The sequence below is a fragment of the Peromyscus maniculatus genome, chromosome 17 (genome assembly GCF_049852395.1).
Source record: "Peromyscus maniculatus bairdii isolate BWxNUB_F1_BW_parent chromosome 17, HU_Pman_BW_mat_3.1, whole genome shotgun sequence".
Taxonomy (NCBI): Eukaryota; Metazoa; Chordata; class Mammalia; order Rodentia; family Cricetidae; genus Peromyscus; species Peromyscus maniculatus.
In genome coordinates this window covers 58,998,729-59,017,924 of record NC_134868.1, presented here as the reverse complement: position 1 = coordinate 59,017,924, position 19,196 = coordinate 58,998,729, and the positions used below count along the sequence as shown (strand labels likewise).

General features: G+C 52.2%; 1 protein-coding gene across 11 annotated transcripts in view; it reads left to right on the top strand.

Annotated features, from left to right (window-relative positions):
- Window positions 1-15,572, top strand: part of Arhgef7 (Rho guanine nucleotide exchange factor 7) — a 114,370-nt gene extending 98,798 nt beyond the window's left edge. For 6 of the 11 annotated variants that reach the window (XM_076553733.1, XM_076553730.1, XM_076553731.1 and 3 more), the window contains 5 exons: window positions 2,098-2,187; window positions 4,649-4,825; window positions 11,701-11,800; window positions 12,061-12,115; window positions 13,316-15,572. In XM_076553733.1, the coding sequence (XP_076409848.1) occupies window positions 2,098-2,187; window positions 4,649-4,825; window positions 11,701-11,800; window positions 12,061-12,115; window positions 13,316-13,438 (545 nt within the window). In that variant the 3' untranslated portion in view covers window positions 13,439-15,572. The remainder of the gene's footprint in view (window positions 1-2,097; window positions 2,188-4,648; window positions 4,826-11,700; window positions 11,801-12,060; window positions 12,116-13,315) is intronic. The other 5 variants (XM_076553734.1, XM_076553732.1, XM_076553737.1 and 2 more) reach the window with 1 other exon arrangement.
- Window positions 15,573-19,196: the final 3,624 nt, after the last annotated feature.

Sequence of the window (19,196 nt, the reverse complement as noted above, 5' to 3'; positions counted from 1 at the left end):
CTAAGACACTTCACTTGTCCCAGCCAGCTGCCTGTTGTTGGCTCTGCTGGTGGAGACGGAGGATGCTGTGGAGCAGCCTGCAGCCTGCATAAGAGTTGACACAGATACGGAGCCCAGCTTCTCGATGCAGCACCCCTCCTGGGTGGGGTGGGGAGGCTGAGGGGCCGTAGCCGGCCGACTGGTGCGTAGTAGAGTGCAGTTGGCAGGGTGGACTTACGTTGGGAGACACAAGCCTGGCAGCAGGACTGAGTGGCCAGTGGGCCTGTGGTTCTGATGATGAGAGAGGTCTGGGCTAGCTGAAGCCGGAGGTGCTCAGAGGTTGGAGGAGAGGCAGTCTAGTGCCTGTGTCCTTTCCCAGAAGTCCCAGCAGGTTAGGGATGATGTGCCAGACCAAGGACCCGGGCCTGACCGGTGCCCGGCAACCTCACCCCTGTACAGCTTCTGTTGACTGGCTGAGTTGGGTTCGCTTGAAGGTCAGGAGGCTCCACAGTCTGCGGCAGTCCACACTGAAGGAACGGCCCCAGCAGGACCTCTGCTGCTAGGGGAGACCGACTGGCATGGCTATGGACACAGTGAGCCTGCCCTCTGCCCTGGTGCGGTGTGCATGTGCTCACCCAAGTGTGGGAAGAGCAGCTGGTTACAGCAGCCAGCTAGTGCACACCTGACTGAAGGTGGCTCCTGCTGCCCAGAGTGAACGAAGCTTTTGCTGCAGCCTGTGAGGTAGCCATGTGTTGTGGGAACCTGGTTCTGTGAGGTAGCCATGTGTTGTGGGAACCTGGCTCTGTGAGGTAGCCATGTGTTGTGGGAACCTGGTTCTGTGAGGTAGCCATGTGTTGTGGGAACCTGGTTCTGTGAGGTAGCCATGTGTTGTGGGAACCTGGTTCTGTGAGGTAGCCATGTGTTGTGGGAACCTGGTTCTGTGAGGTAGCCATGTGTTGTGGGAACCTGGTTCTGTGAGGTAGCCATGTGTTGTGGGAACCTGGTTCTGTGAGGTAGCCATGTGTTGTGGGAACCTGCCTAATGACATGTTCCAGGTGGTGGGTTTCGGGCTTTCGGCTTTCGGGACTGCAGTCCACTGTCTTGAAGTAAAGATTTGGTTTGCCTTATATACAGTTTACTTCCTTAAAACGTTGCTGAGAACTGGACATGGTGGTGCACACCTCTAATCCCAGCACTCAAGACACTGAGGCAGACACATCTCTGTCAGTGCAGAGGTCAGCCTGGCTTACGTAGCAAGTTCTAGACTGGTCAAGGCTACATCGTGAGACCTTGTCTCAAAGAAATACATACATAAAAGTTACTGAGGCACAATTATTTACAGCTATGAGAATATCAGCCTGGTAGTCCTCTGTGTTTTTATTAGAATAGGTGAACTTAAAAACCAACATAGCCAAGTAGCCTAGGAGAGAACCAGAAGAGAAGAATAAAGAAGACAAGTGGGTTCCTTCCACGGGTCACCCTTCTCTGAGCACAGTGATGGTGAGGGGCTGTGTCTGGTCCCACGGCCTCACGTCTTCTTCTGGTCTCTGCCTGGAGAGGAAGCTGGCGCTCAGGGGCACACTGAAGGCAGGGCTTTGAGGCATCTCTGTGCTTGGCATGGTAAATTTCCTTCATTAGTGTCTGAGTGGGAATTCCTAGGTCAGAGGGAATGTCCCTTTGAAGGCCGATGATCTGCCTTTTTAGAAGTTTCCTGTCTGTACTCTGCACAGCTTTCCTGTCCACACTGTGTGGAGGCCCAGGCTGTGAAACCGGGCTGCTTGGCTGAGTCTTGCTTCCTCTCTTCATGAGACTTGGTGTCTTTTTGCTGCTCTTGTCTCCATGGATTACGTGTCTCCGTGGGCTGCGTATTCCAGTCTCCTGCTGTTTCTGGTGTGTCATGGAGGACCTTCTTTTCTGAGGGGTTTAGAACGCTACAGAGTCGTGCTGCTAACCCTTTGTAGTGTGTTAGTTTCAAAACCTTAGAAGCTCTTTAATATACCTATCTATAACTACTTAAAGAACTTAGCGATTAGCAAGGGGAAGGCGAAGGCTGGCACCCTAACTGCGGCATGGTTCTGGGGCGTGTGGAGTGGTCATGGCTCCCGTGTCTCTGAACAGGCACAGCTGCTCTGGAAGAAGATGCGCAGATCCTGAAGGTCATCGAGGCTTACTGCACCAGTGCAAAGACGCGGCAGACGTTGAACTCAAGTGAGTGTCCCTCTTCACCCCGGTGGCGCAGTCTGCAAGCAGCTGCTCCACGGACCTAGCTGCTCTCTAGGGAGGGTTCAGGGGCTGAGCCAGTGGCGTGGCCGAGTGCCCCGGGGCTGTGTCCTAGGTGCCCGCATCCACTGGGAGGCCTGCATTGTCCAGCGGCATGCGGAAGGCAGGCAGTGGAGGTCCCTTTGTTTACTTTCGTTCTTTGATGGTGTGTGTGCCTGGGGCTTTTTTTAAGCTTTTAAAAATAATCTAAAATTCAAGTCTAGAGCCATATTTCTATCGTCTTTAAATTTTTTACTTTGTTTTTAATATTTTTAAATAAACAATGGTAATTTCTTTGGCAGAGTCCAGGTGGTTGTTGCTCTTACCTCCCCACAGGTGGGGTCTACAGTGTGGCAGCATCCAGGAGCACTGCCTGACTCAGAGGCCACTGCCCTTTGATGGGCAGGTGGAGCCTAGCGGTCTCTTCCCTGTCTCTTTTGGAACTGACTATGGGGCATAGAAACCATTTACTGTGGATCTCCTATCTTGCCCCTTGTCCACGCCAGTTTTTGGAGAGACACCTTTCCACCTCTTCTTTAACACCTACAGGGTGGCTCAGATTTGTGTCTGGCCAGCCTTGGAAAGACAGAGAAGGTGGGAAGGGACTTTTCAGCCACCTCAACTCTTGTCAAGTCGCCTGCTGCTCTGCCAGCTTGTGCAGCAGGCTAGGCCCCAGGTGGCACTGCCGGTGACTAGACGTTTCTTCCTCCACTTGGGGTGTTTTTGCGGCACCGCACTGTTGGCTGCTTATGGCGTTAAGGTCTTGTTAGGGGTCAGCGAGGTCCCTTTTTGTCCCTGCCATCTCTGGGAAAGAACCAGTTGTAACTGATTAGTAGAGTGGGAGAGCCATGGGGAGGCTTGGGTCCCCAGCAAGCCATGTACTATGTATACATGTGATATGTATTGGGATGGTTGAATGTTAACTCACAAATATGATTTTGATAGTTCAAGTGTTACATCTCCATACTTGACAATGATTGTGTTGTGATAGGCTGTAACCATAGCCAACAGTTTGATAGATTCGGATTTGTAGTTTTAGATCAGTCACCCCCCTTTCAAGTGCTTAAACTGAAACAGGGATTCCCCAGCCTGTAGTCTCAGATGAGCACGGCAGATCTGTGAACTCCAGAGGGTGGCACAGGCCATATTCCCTCTGGGCAGAAGGCAGGGCCCCGAGGTGAGCCGTGGCTTCCTGCCTGGGCGGCCTGAGTAGGGCAGCCTGTCGTTGGTGCAGAGCCTCTCTCCCGCCCGGCCCATGCTCTGCACTCCGTTCTTTCCAGGCGGGGAAAGCCCTGCCCACTGTGCTGAGTTTGCTCTCGTTGACGTGCTGCATCCCAGCCTGCATCCCAGCCTGCACCCCAGAGCCTCAGCGGTGCAGTCATGCGTGGCTGCCCCCCGGATGCTGAGGCACAGGACGGGCACAGTCTGTGCTGGACAGGTGATGTGGTTGGTGAGGGCGTTGGAAATGGGTTCCTAGTGAACACACTTCCACAGTAAGTGCCTCGCCAACATTTTGAGAAGGCCGATCTGTTGTTCCCCAAAGCTCCGCTCTGTTCAGTCCCTGTTTGGACGCCAAGGGGATGTTGCAAACCGAGCACAGTTGGCATTGTTTTCCGTCTCAGAAGGAATGGCCTTCACGACTTGGAAGGCAGCCTGTTTCGGCTGCCGAGGCTTCCCTGTGGCTTCCCCTGCAGGAGCCCTGTTCAGCCTTGCATGCCTCCCTAGCTGCTGACCAGCTCACGCTCACATTGCTAACCATGCATGGAGTTCTGCCCCTTTCCCTTGCCACTGCCTCCTGTCACCCCCTTTCCATGGTGGCATTGCCAGTTTGTATTCGCCTCCCTGATGGTAAAGAGCCACACCAGGGTCCTTTGCTCCGCATTCAGACTGGTGCTGGGCAGGCCGTAGACTGACACGGTAAGTTCAGGCCCCTGCTGACGATGGCTCTGAGGAGCGACAAAGTCCGGTGAGGGAGCTTTGTATTTAGTGTGTCATTTCCAGAATAGGGACTAATGCTTAGTTAGCCACACGGTTAGTACCGTTTTATAACTTAGGTCCTAAATAAGAGTGTTGAGAGAGTCGGTTAATTGCCAAGTGTTACAGAACCGTGTTTTGGACATGAATGCACTGTATCGTTTTTAGCTGAGATACAGTGAGTCCTTTGCAGGAGGACTGTGCTGGGCTCACTGAAGTGATTGGTTGGGTTTGATCTGAGGGTTGTGCTGAGTTCATTGTAGAAACCCAGCAGTTAATAAGGAGAAACAAACGTGTTGCCGTTTTGTAACAATATTTTCTCTTTCCCTTCTCTTCCCATCACCTTTTGCTTTTGTTCCATGTTTTGGTTGTGGCTCTTCCTGTCCGTCCTCCTCACCCCTCTGCCTGTCGCACCTGTCACTCCATCCCGTCTTAGCATGGCAAGGCACTGACCTGATGCATAATCACGTCTTGGCTGATGACGACCAATCAAGTCTAGACTCCTTGGGTCGTCGCAGTAGCCTTTCTCGTTTGGAGCCCTCAGACCTGTCGGAAGACTCTGAGTATGACAGTATATGGACAGCCCATAGTTACAGAATGGGTTCTGCATCCCGTAAGAGCTGCTGCTCATATATCTCTCACCAGAACTAACGCACTGAGCCTTTCTTAACGATGCTTGTATCGCAGCCTGCTTTTCTTAGACGTTTCTTGCTGTTCCTTGTCTCTCTTATGTGATATTTTAACAACTCTGGAGAGTGTCTTGGTATTTCCCATTGTACCTAGTGGAGGCTCAATTGCCAATCTGAGAACGTGTTCAGCTGCTGCCTGTGGGAGGGAGGTGGTGGTCCAGAGTCTGCACCCGAGGGCTTTTCCTGTTAGGGAGGGTTAAACAAGCCCCAGAAGGTTTGGATTTTAATTCTCCACGTAGCAACTGTTTCACTTCCTCTCGGATACAGCCGTATGGACACTTTTCTAGTTTATGCAACCGCATAGGTTTGCATCCAAGTGCCACAACGGAGGAGACTCTAGCCTTACACATAGGGATCTAGGTTTGCTTTTTTGTTTTGTTTGGTTTTTTTTTTTTTTTTAAATGTGTAATGCACTTGACCACGTAGCTGTGGAGAGGCTGAAGGAGTTTCTGTAACTGAAGCACCGAGTCGGCTGACAGCCAGCTGCTTTGGTGATGGTGCAGAATGCTCCATGGACTCCGTGCCTGGCAGACGCACACCAGGGCTGGTGCCACTGGGTGTGGAGAGCAGAGTCTGGAGTCTGTCTCCACCCACTGCTCTGTGCCTTCTCATGTGCGCCATGGCTGTGAGGTGAGAGCTCCCCTTCTGAAGGTGAGTTCCCCGTCACGGCTGCGACCTCCACTATCACACCACACCTCCCTGAACCGCAGTAATGGGCAGTGTGGGGCACCGTCGAGTCTGCACTCGGAGGCGGCCGCTTCGGTCGCTGCCCGTGCAGCTCAGCTGTGTTCAGAGAGGTGCTCGGCTGAGTGCTTGGCCTGGCTGCAGCCCGGCTGCCCCACGTCCACACTTGGCTGTCTGCGAGAGCCACGCGTACCCTGTAGCTTTGAGCACCAGCTGCAGTGAAACTCTGTGTCCAGCAATCCTGTAGTTCACCCCGGCACTTCATTCCAGGGCAGTCTCAAAGACCGAATAGGTTCCCACGCGCTGGCCTGGGAGATGGCCCTTACCCCCCCGCCCCTCTCCCGGGGGTTGTTGGGAGGAGTTTTCACTGCCCTGAGAAAGAACGGAGTGTGACTTGATTCAGTTGCAGCAGCAGACCACACCTGGCTGTTGCTTGATTGGCAGCGCTGTCTACAGGGTGGTCCTTGACATCTGCTTCAGAAACGGTGCCACAGCGAGTGGAGAAGGGTGCTCTTTCCATCCTCCAGGGGATGAGCTCTAGTGGCCATGACCTCTGACCCCTAGCCCTCCTTGCCAAGCCTGCGTATCCAGTATTGTGTCCCCTTTGCTCCTCCCCTGGGAGCTGGGTCCTGCTGCTGCCAATAGAGGGGCGTGTGCATGGCGGGCGGGCGGGCTGGCCTGGGGCCGCTGGGCAGCACAGCCCCACACCCAGTCTGTCTGTTCCTCATGGCTGCAGAGCTGCTCTTCCCCCTCAAGAGTTTGGACTTCTATAAGGAAGTCAAGGAGCAAGCTTTTCAAACTGGCACCCAGTATTAATTTCAGTGGAAATGAAGTTTGTGTAGATTCTGCCAAATAGCAAATGGGACTTTTGAAAACAAAACATACAATGTCTGTGTTGATTTGATTTCATACAGTGACAGAAACGGCTCTGCTGTCATATCCCACTCCGAGGTTGTCTCTGCTAACTGCCTCAGGCTGCTTGCCCTGCCTTACCTTAGCATGGGTTGCCTGTCCTAAGCGGTGTGGTACAACAGGGAGGCACAGCTGTACTTGAGGTTTTCACACACGAGAAGTGACAGTCGCTGTCGGTATTGTGAAGCACAGTCCTCACGGTTTGCCCTGGATCCTTTCGTACCAGTCAGAGCCCGTGGATGGCGTTTTTTTGTTGAGGCCAATGCTGTGGAACAGCAGCCCAAACTTTTCTTTGCATTTGTTTTGAATGTCTGACATTGGTTTTGTGACCTGGTTAGAAGTGTGTTAGTGCCACAGGCACAGGAGATGGTCCTTGTGTGGCAGAGGGGACACAGCGCTGGAGGGGCCATCCTTTCTACATCTGTGGAACTGTAGTCATGCTGATAGTGTCTAACGTTTCTGCAGCTCTGTAAGCCGTGTACAGTGAGTGTGATACGGAAGAATACAGACTGAGCAAGAAGGTAGGTCCAAGCCATCCCGGGCCGCCTGCAGGTGGCTCAGCAGTGTCCCGTCTAACTGGTCCTTGCCACAAGTCTTTCCTAAGCTACGTTAATCCTGTGTTCGGCATAAAATTGCCAAAACACAATAATGTGTACATAGTGGTATAAGATCTTGGGGAAATCTATATATTGTGCTCTTTATCTGTGAATGGGAAAAGCCATTTTAGTACCAGACTCCCATTTGGAAACTCCCTTGGATGTATATCTGAATGTTGCATTGTATTGTACAGTATGCCTACTGTCTGTGCTTGCATATGGCAATGAAGTGTCTGTTTTATATTTAAAAAGACATCTGTTCTGTACAGTTGAAATAAATTTTGCATTTGCTAGCCCTTGGCTTTTACATTTGTTACATGGGGGAGGGAATAGCATAGTTTGAAGCTGGGTGTGCCGTGGCCATCCTCTCGAGCTGGCATCTTCCTGGGCATGCCTTCGGTCTGCTGTGAGAGAGGACTGGCACTTTCTTAGGTGAGATGCATTCTAAATAGTACAAGGTGGGGCTTCCTATGTAGCCCTGGCTGGCCTTGAACTCACAGAGCTCTCTCTGCCCACGTCTTCCTCCCTAGAAGGGAGGATCCAAGGCATGCACCTCCAGGCCCAGCTGTTTTCTTCCTGTTTCCCTGTTCTGGCAAAGCTTGTCCTCAGTCAGAAACAGCATTCCCTCTTACAGGTGAAAAGAAACTCTGCCTTTAAGTCCTTCGTTTGGACCAGGGCCAGCATTTCCCTCTTGTTCTGTGAAGTGCATGCCTAGGTGAGAAGACAAAGCCATTCCTCTATGGAAAAAGCTAATCCAGATCTCAGACCCATGGACAGTGCAGCAGTGTGGTTGGAGTGCTACTGGAGAGATCTCTCAGGGTAATGCTTGGTCTCCTCCTGAAAGTAGTGTCAGTTGAGTTGAGTCAAGTGTAGGAGCGTGTCACAAGTGTTTCAGGCACTGGCCAGATGGCTGATGCTCTTTTGAGACAGACTTAGGTAGTCATTGCTTTGGGTGCAGGCAGACACACATGTGATGTGCATGCCCACATACTTAACAGACCTCACACGGGGTAGGAGTTCACAACTGACGTGATTGCTGAGTCTCACAGCTGTATGTCACCCCATGGTCCCTGGCATGAGGGAGTGCCCTGGAGTGATCCTTGGCTGTGGCAGCCTAGGCACAGTCTGCTCTGAATTGGATTCCTTGGTTAGATCTGTTTCTCAACTGAGGCCCACAGCCTGGCGGTCTTTGACAATGCAGGACAGGATTCTGAGACTACCAGTGTTTGACTCTTGTGTTCCTGTTGCTTCTTCGAACATGTTCCCAGTCTTGAATCACATCTGTGAGTGTGTGTTGCCATAGGACCTAGAGCCTGCTGGCATCCCCAGCACGCCAGTGTTCTCAGAGGATGACCTTGTGAGCGGTTACTCAGAGGACGTAGGTTGGTAAGACACACCGGCCTGCCGGTTTGTCGGGGAGATTCCGGCCTAAGCAGTGCTAGGCTGGGGCCGATTGTGAACTGTTCTGTCATCCGTGTGCTGTTTCTACTCCACTTGCTCATGGAAATCGTAACAGCAGGGGCAGGATGATAGTTTTTTAGGGGCTGTGGAACCACCTGGCACCTCTCACAGTTAGCCATAAAACCCACAAAAGTCCGTCGCTTAGATGAGGAGCTTTGGGTGGACTGAATTAAAGTCTGGCCTTTCCCAAACCCACAGTGCGCTGGGAACCTCCAGGAAGGCTGCATGCAGCCACAGCAGATCCTGACTCCATCTCCCCAGAGACCACAGTTTGCAAAACACAGCTCTCAGCTTGCTAGTGGATCTAAGTTCCTGTGATGGGATTTTAAGTTCTGCGGTTACATGATTTTTCTGAGTTAGGTATTCAAGAAAAGTGTGTTGTGATGCCCTAAGAATATTTCAGATATAATGTGTTAAGAAATGTCTTTGAGAAAATTAAAAATTCTTAAAATAGTCTGCCAGCTTATGAACCTGGCTGTGCTATGCTTCCTTGTTTTGTTGAAAGGCTACATGGTGAGCTAGCAGCGTCTGTCTACAGATTAACAGACCCCATTGCAGGCCCGTGACTCGCTGTCAGGACCTCCAGCCACTGTTCCCCTGCTTGTGTCAAAGCTGGAGCGGCTAGTGACTTCTACCGGGAACATGGTCCCATCCTTAGCCTTGAAATTCTTGGGTGCCTGGTACCCCAAGGCCCTGCCATGTGTTTTCAACTGACAACTGAGGTCATGGAATTTTAGTTCCTTTAGTCCATTGTGTTCCTTAGTGGACCTCAAGGGTTGTACTTACAACCGGCTTTGTAGGTGAGGGCTGGCTGTCAGACTGTGAGCCTCTATCTAAGAACAGCTCTCTCTGTAGAGAACTCCAAGTAGGACATGGAGCCCCGATGATTAGCTGCAGTTAACCCCCAGGGAAGTGTCCTCAGTCTGGTGTGGGTGTCATGGTTCCTCCTTGCTTTGCAGAGACACCCTGCATGTCACTTACGCACTCTGGACGCTTTAATGCTAGAAACAAATTGTCCCGTGAGAAAAGACTAAAGAACTGAAAGGAAGCGTGTCGTCTGCTGCTGGGTGCAGTTCTGAAGTCTCCGTTCTCACCTGCTGCTCCTTTTCAAGCCTCTGTTGAGTTTAATATGACAGAGTAGTCATCAAGACTTTTTAATTTGGCGCCAACTCAGCCACCAGCTCTCAGCCCAAGCAGTATCCTTGGCCACTGGATACCAGTGGGGAATCTGCGGACCTAACCCAAGTGCTGTTCCTGGCTGCGCTCTTCACCAAGGAGCATGGGTCCAGCTGCTCAAACACCCGACTCGTTGGAACCCTCACTTTTTCGGGCACAGTGAGCATCCACTAACCTCTTCTAAAAGACACTTGTCACCTGCCCTCATGCGTGGTGCTTTCTCTTGTATTCCCCGAGTGATCCATATGTCTGTCAGTGCTCAACAGCAGAGAGCCTGAGTGGGCTCCTCTATATCAAGGAGGCTGTCCAGAAGGGACGTCTGCCTGTCAGTTGGACCCTGCATGGGGTGGGGTGGGGCTGACATTGTCGGCCTGCTGGTGTTTTTCAAAAACACATTCCTCTCTAGGATTGCATCTTAGAGCCCTGCATCTCCAGGACTGGGGGCACCAAGGGAAAGATAAATGGTGTGGCCTCACCAGAGCCTACTGATGTAACCCCCTCTAAGAGTAGGATGGCCATCTTTGAGATAGTCTTTCACAAAGTAACATGTGCGTGTCCTCAGAGCACACTAGGATGTTGACAGCGTTTCAACTACTCAGGTGGGATTCAAGGCTGGCCTACCTCGCCCTGCCTGCTTCTTTCATGGGCAAAATTGTGCCGTGTGGCACAGACATGGCTAAATTGCCAGTCCTGAGCTCCCCGGGTGTTTCCAGTTCCTCTCCTGGATCATGGGCTTGATCCAGCACCTTCCAGTGCAGCAGACTTGGCAGATACACAGAAGATGGCCTGGGGAGATGTGCCTGAGGCTAGTCCCCAGGCCCCATGGCTGCCCTGGTGGATGGCTAGCTCCACATGCCAGGGACATTTCACAAGCCCGTGCTGTCAGCTTGGACAGCAGCGACTCACCTCGCTTTGTCCAGAGACGCACAGGCTTGGGTTCAAGTGCCCGCAAAGCTGCTCCCCACGGTGCCGTCTCTCAAACACTGTTCTAGGGTTTCCATGCCAACAAGGGTGCACAAGAAGTGCTCCTTAAAATCTGATGTGCTTTCAGGAAGTCATACAAAGGGCACCCCGGAAACACAAAAGCGAATTAACGCCATTTCCACAGTCGGCCATCTTACGCCATATGCTTTCCTCAGAAGAGTGTGCAGACAGGCACAGCCGTGAGCAGGTGAACCTGTTGTGCGGCAGAATCCATCCTTCCTCCTGTTTGCACCTGGTGGTGCTGCTCAGCAGCAAGTGCTCAAAGCACATCGTGTGATCCTTCTTCCTGCTACCTGCCCTTGGAGGCCAGGGTCTGGCGCACAGTGCATGTCACAGGAGGTGGTCACCGGTCAGCATCTGTGCCAGGGCCATGTGCCTCTGACGCTGTGGGTAGTGTGCTTCCTTCCCATTCAGAGCTGTGTGTGTTCAAGGGGGCGAGAGAATTCACAGAGATCAGACCATAAATCTCACTTTTTAAAATGATGTGTACAGTGTTATAGACGTAACTGAACACGTACAGTCTTTCCTTGATGTTTCCGTTGTTAACCCTGAGCTGCCTCTCCAGGCCTTCACCTTTTTTTGTAATTTCTAAGAGCTTTTCAGTTATAAGCACAAGAATTATGCGTTCTTTCCTGGTCTGGTCTCTCCAGCGATTCTGGAGTGATCTAATAATGGTTTTAAATTTAAATGGTTGTGTATTGAGTGCGGTGTGGTCAGACCTTTAGTGTACTTGCTGTTAGAGATTTCTGTAGTTAAAAGAGTTTAATAAGTTGCAAAAGAGGCTATTTTTACGTTTTTTTCTGTTGCTGTTTTCTTTCCTCTGTAAAGCTTTGGTTGGCCACACCAGCAGACAGCTGGATAAACCTGGTCAAAGGTTTTAACGTGTAGCCACTGGCCTTGGGTGTCTAAGGGATGTGTAGCACAGTAGTTGCCCTCCCTTGGTCCTGCCGCGGCACTCACACGGGACTTTTCTTTTTAACGACCAGGTTCACGTAAGGAGTCTGCTCCACAAGTGCTGCTTCCAGAAGAAGAGAAAATTATAGTTGAAGAAACCAGAAGCAATGGGCAGACCGTGATCGAGGAAAAGTAAGGCGTTTCCTTCCTGTGTGGCCGGCTCCCCTCCCCTGCCCGTTGGGGGGGTAGTCTTAACTAAAACGGCTGGAGGCTGGGCGCAGTGTCACTGATGGTGATGGCCTAGGCTGGAGGTTAGCCCGAGGCACCCAGTCCGGCTGCTCTGGAGTTAGGAATTTAGATAAGAAGACTTAGTCAGCAGCCCCGGAGGCCCTGCCAGCCGGCATCCTTGGCATTCCCACCACCTTTCACGTGCTTACTCTTTCCTGTTCCAGGAGCCTTGTGGACACGGTGTACGCATTAAAGGACGAAGTCCAAGAGTTAAGACAGGTATGCCTACCAGTTTTTAGTTTTAATCATTTTTTTTTTAAATGGGAGAAAAAGGGAAATACTGTTTTAAACATGAAGCTCGTTGTAGATTAAAAGGAAATCACAAAGCCACCAGCCTTACTTTAGAGTGACAGGCAAGGGCCAGACATGGCTCAGCAGTTCAGAGCACGGGTTCTTCCCGAGGCCCCAAGTTCAGTTTCCAGAATCCACAAGGCAGCTCACAACCATCTATTAACTCCAATCCTGAGTTATCTGATGCCTTCTTCTGGCCTCTTTGGGTACTGCATGCACATTATACACACATACGTGCAGGAAAAAAAACACCCATACATGTAAAGCAAAACAAATCTAAAAGCTGAAATGATTCTCTAAATCATCACTTAAGAATACAGGAGTGACAGGCCAGGAGATACTTGTCTCCTTGGCACTGCTGTGTAGATGTGAGCCACCTCAGGGTTTCCCGGGGTGATCTGGGGTTCTGCCCATTAGAGGACCCTGCTGGTGGCCTCTGGCTACTTGGCTTCAAAAACCCAGGACAGCAGGACCTTGGTGTCTAGCCAGCTGTGTGTGGCAATGTGTTCTTGATAAACCTTCAAGTTGTATTTTCTTATTTTATTGGGTATAGTGTTGGGTAGGGCACGTGCTATCATGTATGTGTGGAGGTCAGAGAACAGCTTTGTGCGTGCGGTTGGTTCTCTGCTTCCACCTGTGTGCAGGTTCTGGGAATCAAACACTGTCCGGCTTGCACTGCTGAGCTGGTGTGTGGTGTGCATGCTCAACAGCTGGTGGGCAGGTTGGAAGGGTGGCGTGCAGTGCAGGGACTTTGGAGGGAGGACTGGAGTGTCCTGAGAGTGAGGCGACTGGACACAGGTGCCTGTCTCCTCCCCCCTGGGTTCGGGGCAGCATGCTTTCCTTCCTTCCTGACATGCTTCTTCAGTTGCTGCTGCTTCCTTTCTGCATTTGATGGGACAAGGGAATTAGAAATGCTGGCGGTAGGTCTGTAGACATTGGCCTTGTCACTGTCTCCAGCCCCTTCCTTCTGGCATGTTTTATCAAGTTGTCTTCTCGTGAGTGGAAGTGGGAGACTGCCCAATGTACCTCACAGTGTACGTGACTCAGCTCTGTCGACCAGCCGCTCCCAACCTGGGCTACCTAAGAGGAAGGATGCTTAGCGTGTCCTCTGTCATGCTTGCTTCGCAGGATAACAAGAAGATGAAGAAGTCCTTAGAGGAGGAGCAGAGGGCCCGCAAGGACCTGGAGAAGCTGGTGAGGAAGGTTCTAAAGAACATGAACGACCCTGCTTGGGATGAGACCAATCTATAGGCCGGAGACCAGCCAAAGACCAGCTCCCAGTCAAGGCCCAAGCACAGTGACATTCAGGACTAAGGCAGGTGGTCTCCATCAGGCTGGTGCTGACAAAGCTACCTGTGAGCTACAGACGCTGAGGCCTGGTGAGCACCTCTGCCGACTCCTCCAGCAGTGACTGACCAGGGGCCTCTGGCTTTTGGACTTCATTGAATCTATAAATAGCATATCTGTGTACTTGTAAATACTGACCTCTGAACGCATACCGTCGATGTGACCAGGCTAACCCTCTTGCTAGGATTTCCTTCTCAGCCTTTCTGGCCACAAGGATTTGAAGTTGTATTTGCGAAGTGTTGGGAGTGGAAGGGTGAAGAGACTGGGTGGCTGACTTGTTCCACAAGGCGCAGGCTCTGTGGTGCCGTCAGCAGCCCAGCTTGGGCACAGTGACCTTTTCTGTCACCGTCCTCTTAACTGCAGTATTCCAGTCTCAGGCCTGTGGCTGTGCCCGGGAATCACGGATTCTAGGAAGGTGGTGTTGCCCTCTACCTGTGATACTCGCTCCTGCCGCCCTGTCCTGGCTGGGCCCTGGGTCCCAGGAACGTGTCACAGTGTGGAGAAGTGGGTCAGCCTTGTGCAGTGTGGCCCTCCCGCCGAGAGAACCAGACCCTGTATATATAGATGTGTTATTTATTCCACGTTCTCCAGCCGGTGCTGCCGGGCAGAGTTGAGCTGCAAGCTGTTGTCAGCCGGGAGCTCTGACCTGTCCAGGCCACTGAAAGCCCTCCTCCCCTCCGAGCAAGAATAAAGCAATACAAAGCCGCAGTTGAGCTGCAGTGGAAGCCCCACGGGACTGTGCCCTGCTGTGCCCATCCATGCCCTGCCCTGCTGCCTCCCTGGGCCCAGGCAGGCCCTGGCAGGCAGGTGGCCTGGACGAGAAGGCCTGTTTTCTCTTTGGCCAGGGCTTGGCTCTGGTTTGGCAATAAGTGACAGTGACCTCAGCTGTCTGCTTCCTTCCTCCAAAGAGGTTGTTCTGAAGCCAGGGGAACGTCTCCGTAGGAAGGTCTTGGGTAGTGGTGGTGGCCGTGGTGCTTCAGGACAGCCTCTCCCTGGGGTGTGCCCAGCCCCAGCACTCCTGTCCCGCGTGGACCGGACCTCACCCATCCCAGGGGGCAGTTCTGAGCAGGCCCCGAGAGGCCCCTGTGTTCTCCTCTTCCTCCACACTGACTGGGTGCAATGTCTGTGGTTTGCGTCTGTCAGGATCCCCCCAGCCTCCCTTAGACTTCTCACCAGAGCCTCCCGCCCACCCCTGTTAGCATTTACCAGTCTGTGCGGGGTGAGAAAAGGTGAGGGCCCTCGTTCTTTCTGGTAAGCCTCGTTTCCCAAGCACTTTGCTGACCCAAAAGGCGACAGTGTGTTGCTGTCACAGTAGATCTTAACTCAGGAACAACACCACTCCTTGCATCTCTCCACTGCTGGCGACAGGGGCCTGGGGCTGCTGCGCAGCTCCTCCGCCATTGCCACTGGCCTCGCCACCGCTGAGGTCGCCGTCCACGCCCCAGGACAATTTCTTACAGACCTGCCTTAATGATTCGCTTGGAGTATTCCATGAGTATTCATGTTCCTAACATCCTACCCTGACAGGGTGGCTGGAGGCTGCGTGTAGGCACGCTGCCTTTTCTTTCCGTGGATCCAGCGTCTTCCAGGCTCTCCAGAGAGCGAGAATCTGCATCCAAGAGCAGTTCTTTTTAAAAACTGACCCTGTTGTACACACCCGTTTCTCTCTCCTCGAGTCTCTCCGGGTGGGGCTTTGGTACCAACAACCCAGGCCACCATTCACCAACTGTTACCCCTCTGTTTCTCAAGGGATGAGGGGGATTAAGCCATTTCCTCTCCTGTAGATGTGAAGCACTTTCCGTTCTGAACCATGTTGCCATGTAGCAGCCTCTGAAGCTCCATTGTACTCTCCCATCTGCTGTCCGCGCGCGCCTGTGTGCACTTCATGCCAATCCCCCTACTTCCCCGGGATGCCCAGGGCATCCAGACACTACAGGAAACCCGGTGTGTTGGCAGACAGCACCCGGTGTTGGCCACTGCAGTGTGTGTGCTATACCCTTGGAATTATTAAACTCCTTATTTTTCTTATCTCATAAAACGTGTCACTTTATCTTCTTTGAGATGTTCTCCGTGTCTGCGTGAGTGCGTGCACGTCTGTGTGTGTCTGTGTCTTGGCTTTTTAGGTTTAAAAATCGTGTGTTTTGTTTGAAGCAGGGAAATATGTGTGAACCTTGAAATCCTGTTGGGAGCTTTTGAGGATGATAAGAGTGGGAAGAAGGCAGCTTTAGGAAACGGAGTTGTGGGGGTCGGCCCTCCACCCAAAAAGTCCACCATTGGAAAGATAACTGGTGTTAACATGGGGGCCGTTGGGTGGGTTTGAACAGAAGGCAGTAGGGCCTAGAATTGCCATAGCACAAAAGGAAATGACTGTTGCATTCTGTCAGAGCCCTGGCTGGCTCTTCCTGGAGGATTTCGAGAGTGTCCCTGGTGAAGGTGTCTCTCTCCAGTCCTGAGGGAGATACCATCAGAGGCAGGGGTAGGTGTGGGGAGGGGGAACTGCCAGTTAGAATTACCAAGCTAGGCGCAGCATGGGTGAACCTGGGATGTGCTGCCTTTAACATTTCTGTGACAAGACCCTGAGGTACGCGGCCAAGGGGACAACAGGTCTCGTGACTCGTGGTTTCAGAGGTGTTTGCTTGCCCTGGTGGCTTGGCCCTGTCACCAGGCCTATGGCGGCACAGTGTCCGTGGTGGCTTTGTGTGGTTTATGATGTTGAAGAAGCCAGGGGCCATTAGTCCCCTTCAAGGACACATCTGTGTGACCTAACTTTGAGGGTTCACCTGTCTCCCCAACATTACCACTCTGGGACCAAGCCTTCAGCACCAGGGTCTTTGGTGGCACTCAGGATCCAAGCTGTAGCAATGGATCACCTTCCTTTCTGGGAGCTCACGTCTAACCACAGGCAGGAGGCAGAGAGCAGGCAAAAACTGCCTGTCTTTGCAAACCTCAGAGCATGCCCCCAGCGGCACCTCCTCCAAGGACACACCACCTAATCCCCCTAAAACACTTCCACCAACTGGGGAACTACATATTCCAACCTGTGAGCCTGTGGGGCTGTTCTCACTCAAACCGCCACACCTGATCATCCCTGGGACTCGACTGGGGGATTTGGTCAGGAGACTTAACTGTTGTGAATTTTGTACCAGATTGCAGAGACACAGCGGCAGGTCTTCCTGGGTGTGGCTCCCTGTCTTGTTCCTCAGTGCTTTATGGTTGTCAGCATCCTCTACCAAATTGCTCATTGGTCATCCAGAAAGCAAGCCTGCAGGCAGTGGGTACAGATGTAGACCAGACATCCACCCCATATGTGGGGTTGAGACAGACTTCAGTCCCAGCCCAATCAGTAGTAGGAGCGGTAGCTGGGTTGGGGGGATGTAATTCCTCAAGTGACGGTACCCCAGTGGGACATAGTGATGATCTGTCTAGATGGGGGTGTGTCCTTGCAGGACCCAGATGGACAGTACTGTCAGTTACTAAGGTAGCCAGCCATGTTGAATACCTGGCTAGCCACCATTCAGATGAGAAAACCGAGGATCTAAAATCTCAGGGGTTTCAGTTATTTCAGGCATAAATGACCAGAGATTTGTGTTGTAATTGCCTGAGCGCCCTGGACACTTGTAAGTTTGAACTGGCTTGGTTTGAGGCAGATTAAACTTGCATCTCTTTTAGGGATTCTAGAAACCCCTGCTTGTGGAGGAAATGTAAGCAGCGTGCCAGAACCCAAGTCACAAGTGCCTGTGTCTACAGTGGGATGAACACGCGCCGCTCACACCGGGCGAAGGCTGGGGTGTGCCCTTGGGCCCTCTTTCCCCAAATAAGATCACATCGTCTTGATAGCTTGCCAACTGCCCTGAGGGAGGGTGGGGGCAGTTGCTGTTGTGAGAGCGTGCTAGCAAATAGCCGTGGCTTTCGGAGGTGCTGAGTCGAAAGGTGCTGGATCTCGGCTCTCCTAGGTGTTACAGCCCTCATGCTTGGGTTGTGTGCATCCATAGGGTTGTTTTTTTTGAAGCACTGTCTTAACTGTGTCACCCCAGCTGGCCCTGGACACACAGCTGTCCGGCTTCTGCCCCCAAGGGCTGGGGTTAGTGTGTGCCACTCAGCATGTGTGGCTCTTTTGTCTCTTGGGTTTGTTTTTGAGACAGGTGCTGCCTTCTGTACCCCTGCCTCTGCCTCCTGAGTGCTGGAATTACAGATGTAAACCTCTGTGGCCATCAGGAATGGAGATGTAGATGCCATCTAGAGTATTTCCTCCATTCCAAGAACTCGAAGCTGTGCCCTGGACTGTCGTGCCGTGGGCTACACCAGGAGCTGTACTCTGTCCCTGGCTGTCTCCTGGCCTCAGACAGTTCTCACAGATTGGTCTCCCAGTGGCCTCACTCTTGGCTCTGAGGGGACAACGTGCCTTGCACTGGGTCCTTGCACAACCTCTCCAGCCTCAGCTCTTCTCCACGGTACTCTAAAGCACACGGATGTTTCTTGAGGGAGGGTAGGCAGGCTGCTCTCTGCCAGCCCTGGGGCCCAACTTCGGACGTGGTTTGCGGGAATGTGTTGTTAAAAGACCACAGTAGCGAAGTCGGAGCTCCAGGAGCAGGCTGTGCATCAGGGAACCAGACCGGAAGCTCAGTGAGGGTCATTTAGTGTGCCCGTGGTCTGCAGGGTCCGTCCTTCCCTGGACTCGGCCTCCGTCAGGTCATGGATGGTGAGTGGATCAGACAGGAGAGCCACTGTCTGGCCCAGCCACAGCATCTCTGAAGCCCGGAGGTCCAGTGATGGGGTGATAGCAAGACACAGACTCTTCTCCACAAATCTCTCCACATGTGCCCCTCCTGGGTACGAGCGAGGGCAAGTGTGACGTTCAAGACAAATCCAGAGGACAGAAAGGAGCCAGCACTTGGCACATTTATGTTCCCACACCAGCTCGACCTTGACAGTAACAGCGCAGTGCATGAATAACAAGATCCAGAAAATGCTAAAGGAAGCATTGGGTCCGTGTGTGCTGACCCAGCCGTATTCATTTCAAAATCCAACTCTGGCTTCGAGGTAAAAAAGTCAGGCATGAGATTTACAGAAGGCAAAGCCTTACTCAGTTGGATTGGGTTTTGAGAATGCCACTGGTGGAAATCCCTATTCTTTGGTGTCTCAGAGATGGAGCAAATGAGAGCTTTAACAAAACCTGTCAACGCAAAGCACAGCCCCCACCTCAAGAAACAAGAGCGGCCAGGAGCAATTACACGAACTTCCACAGTCATACATACATCAAAAGACAATCACGGTTCAGTGCTCTTCGTGATACACTCATGGAAACATGGTGTAGAGGGCAACAGAGTGTAGTGAAGCAGAGGTCTTCATGATAGGTCTCAGATACTGCCGAGTGGTGTCCTCAGCTCTTTGGGTGTGCGGATGCCAGCGGTATATTGATACATTGCTAGAAGGTTTTACCTGCTGGTCACGAGGATGTTAGGCTTAACATCCAGAAATGGAGCATCGAAGGGCTGTCACAGCCCTGGACTGTTTGGATGTAGATCTGTAACATTCTAACTCTGCATAGCTCTAACCAGCCCCTTGGCTTTGCAGATTCAGTAACGTGTGTGTGTGTGTGTGTGTGTGTGTGTGTGTGTGTGTGTGTGAGAGAGAGAGAGAGAGAGAGAGAGAGAGAGAGAGA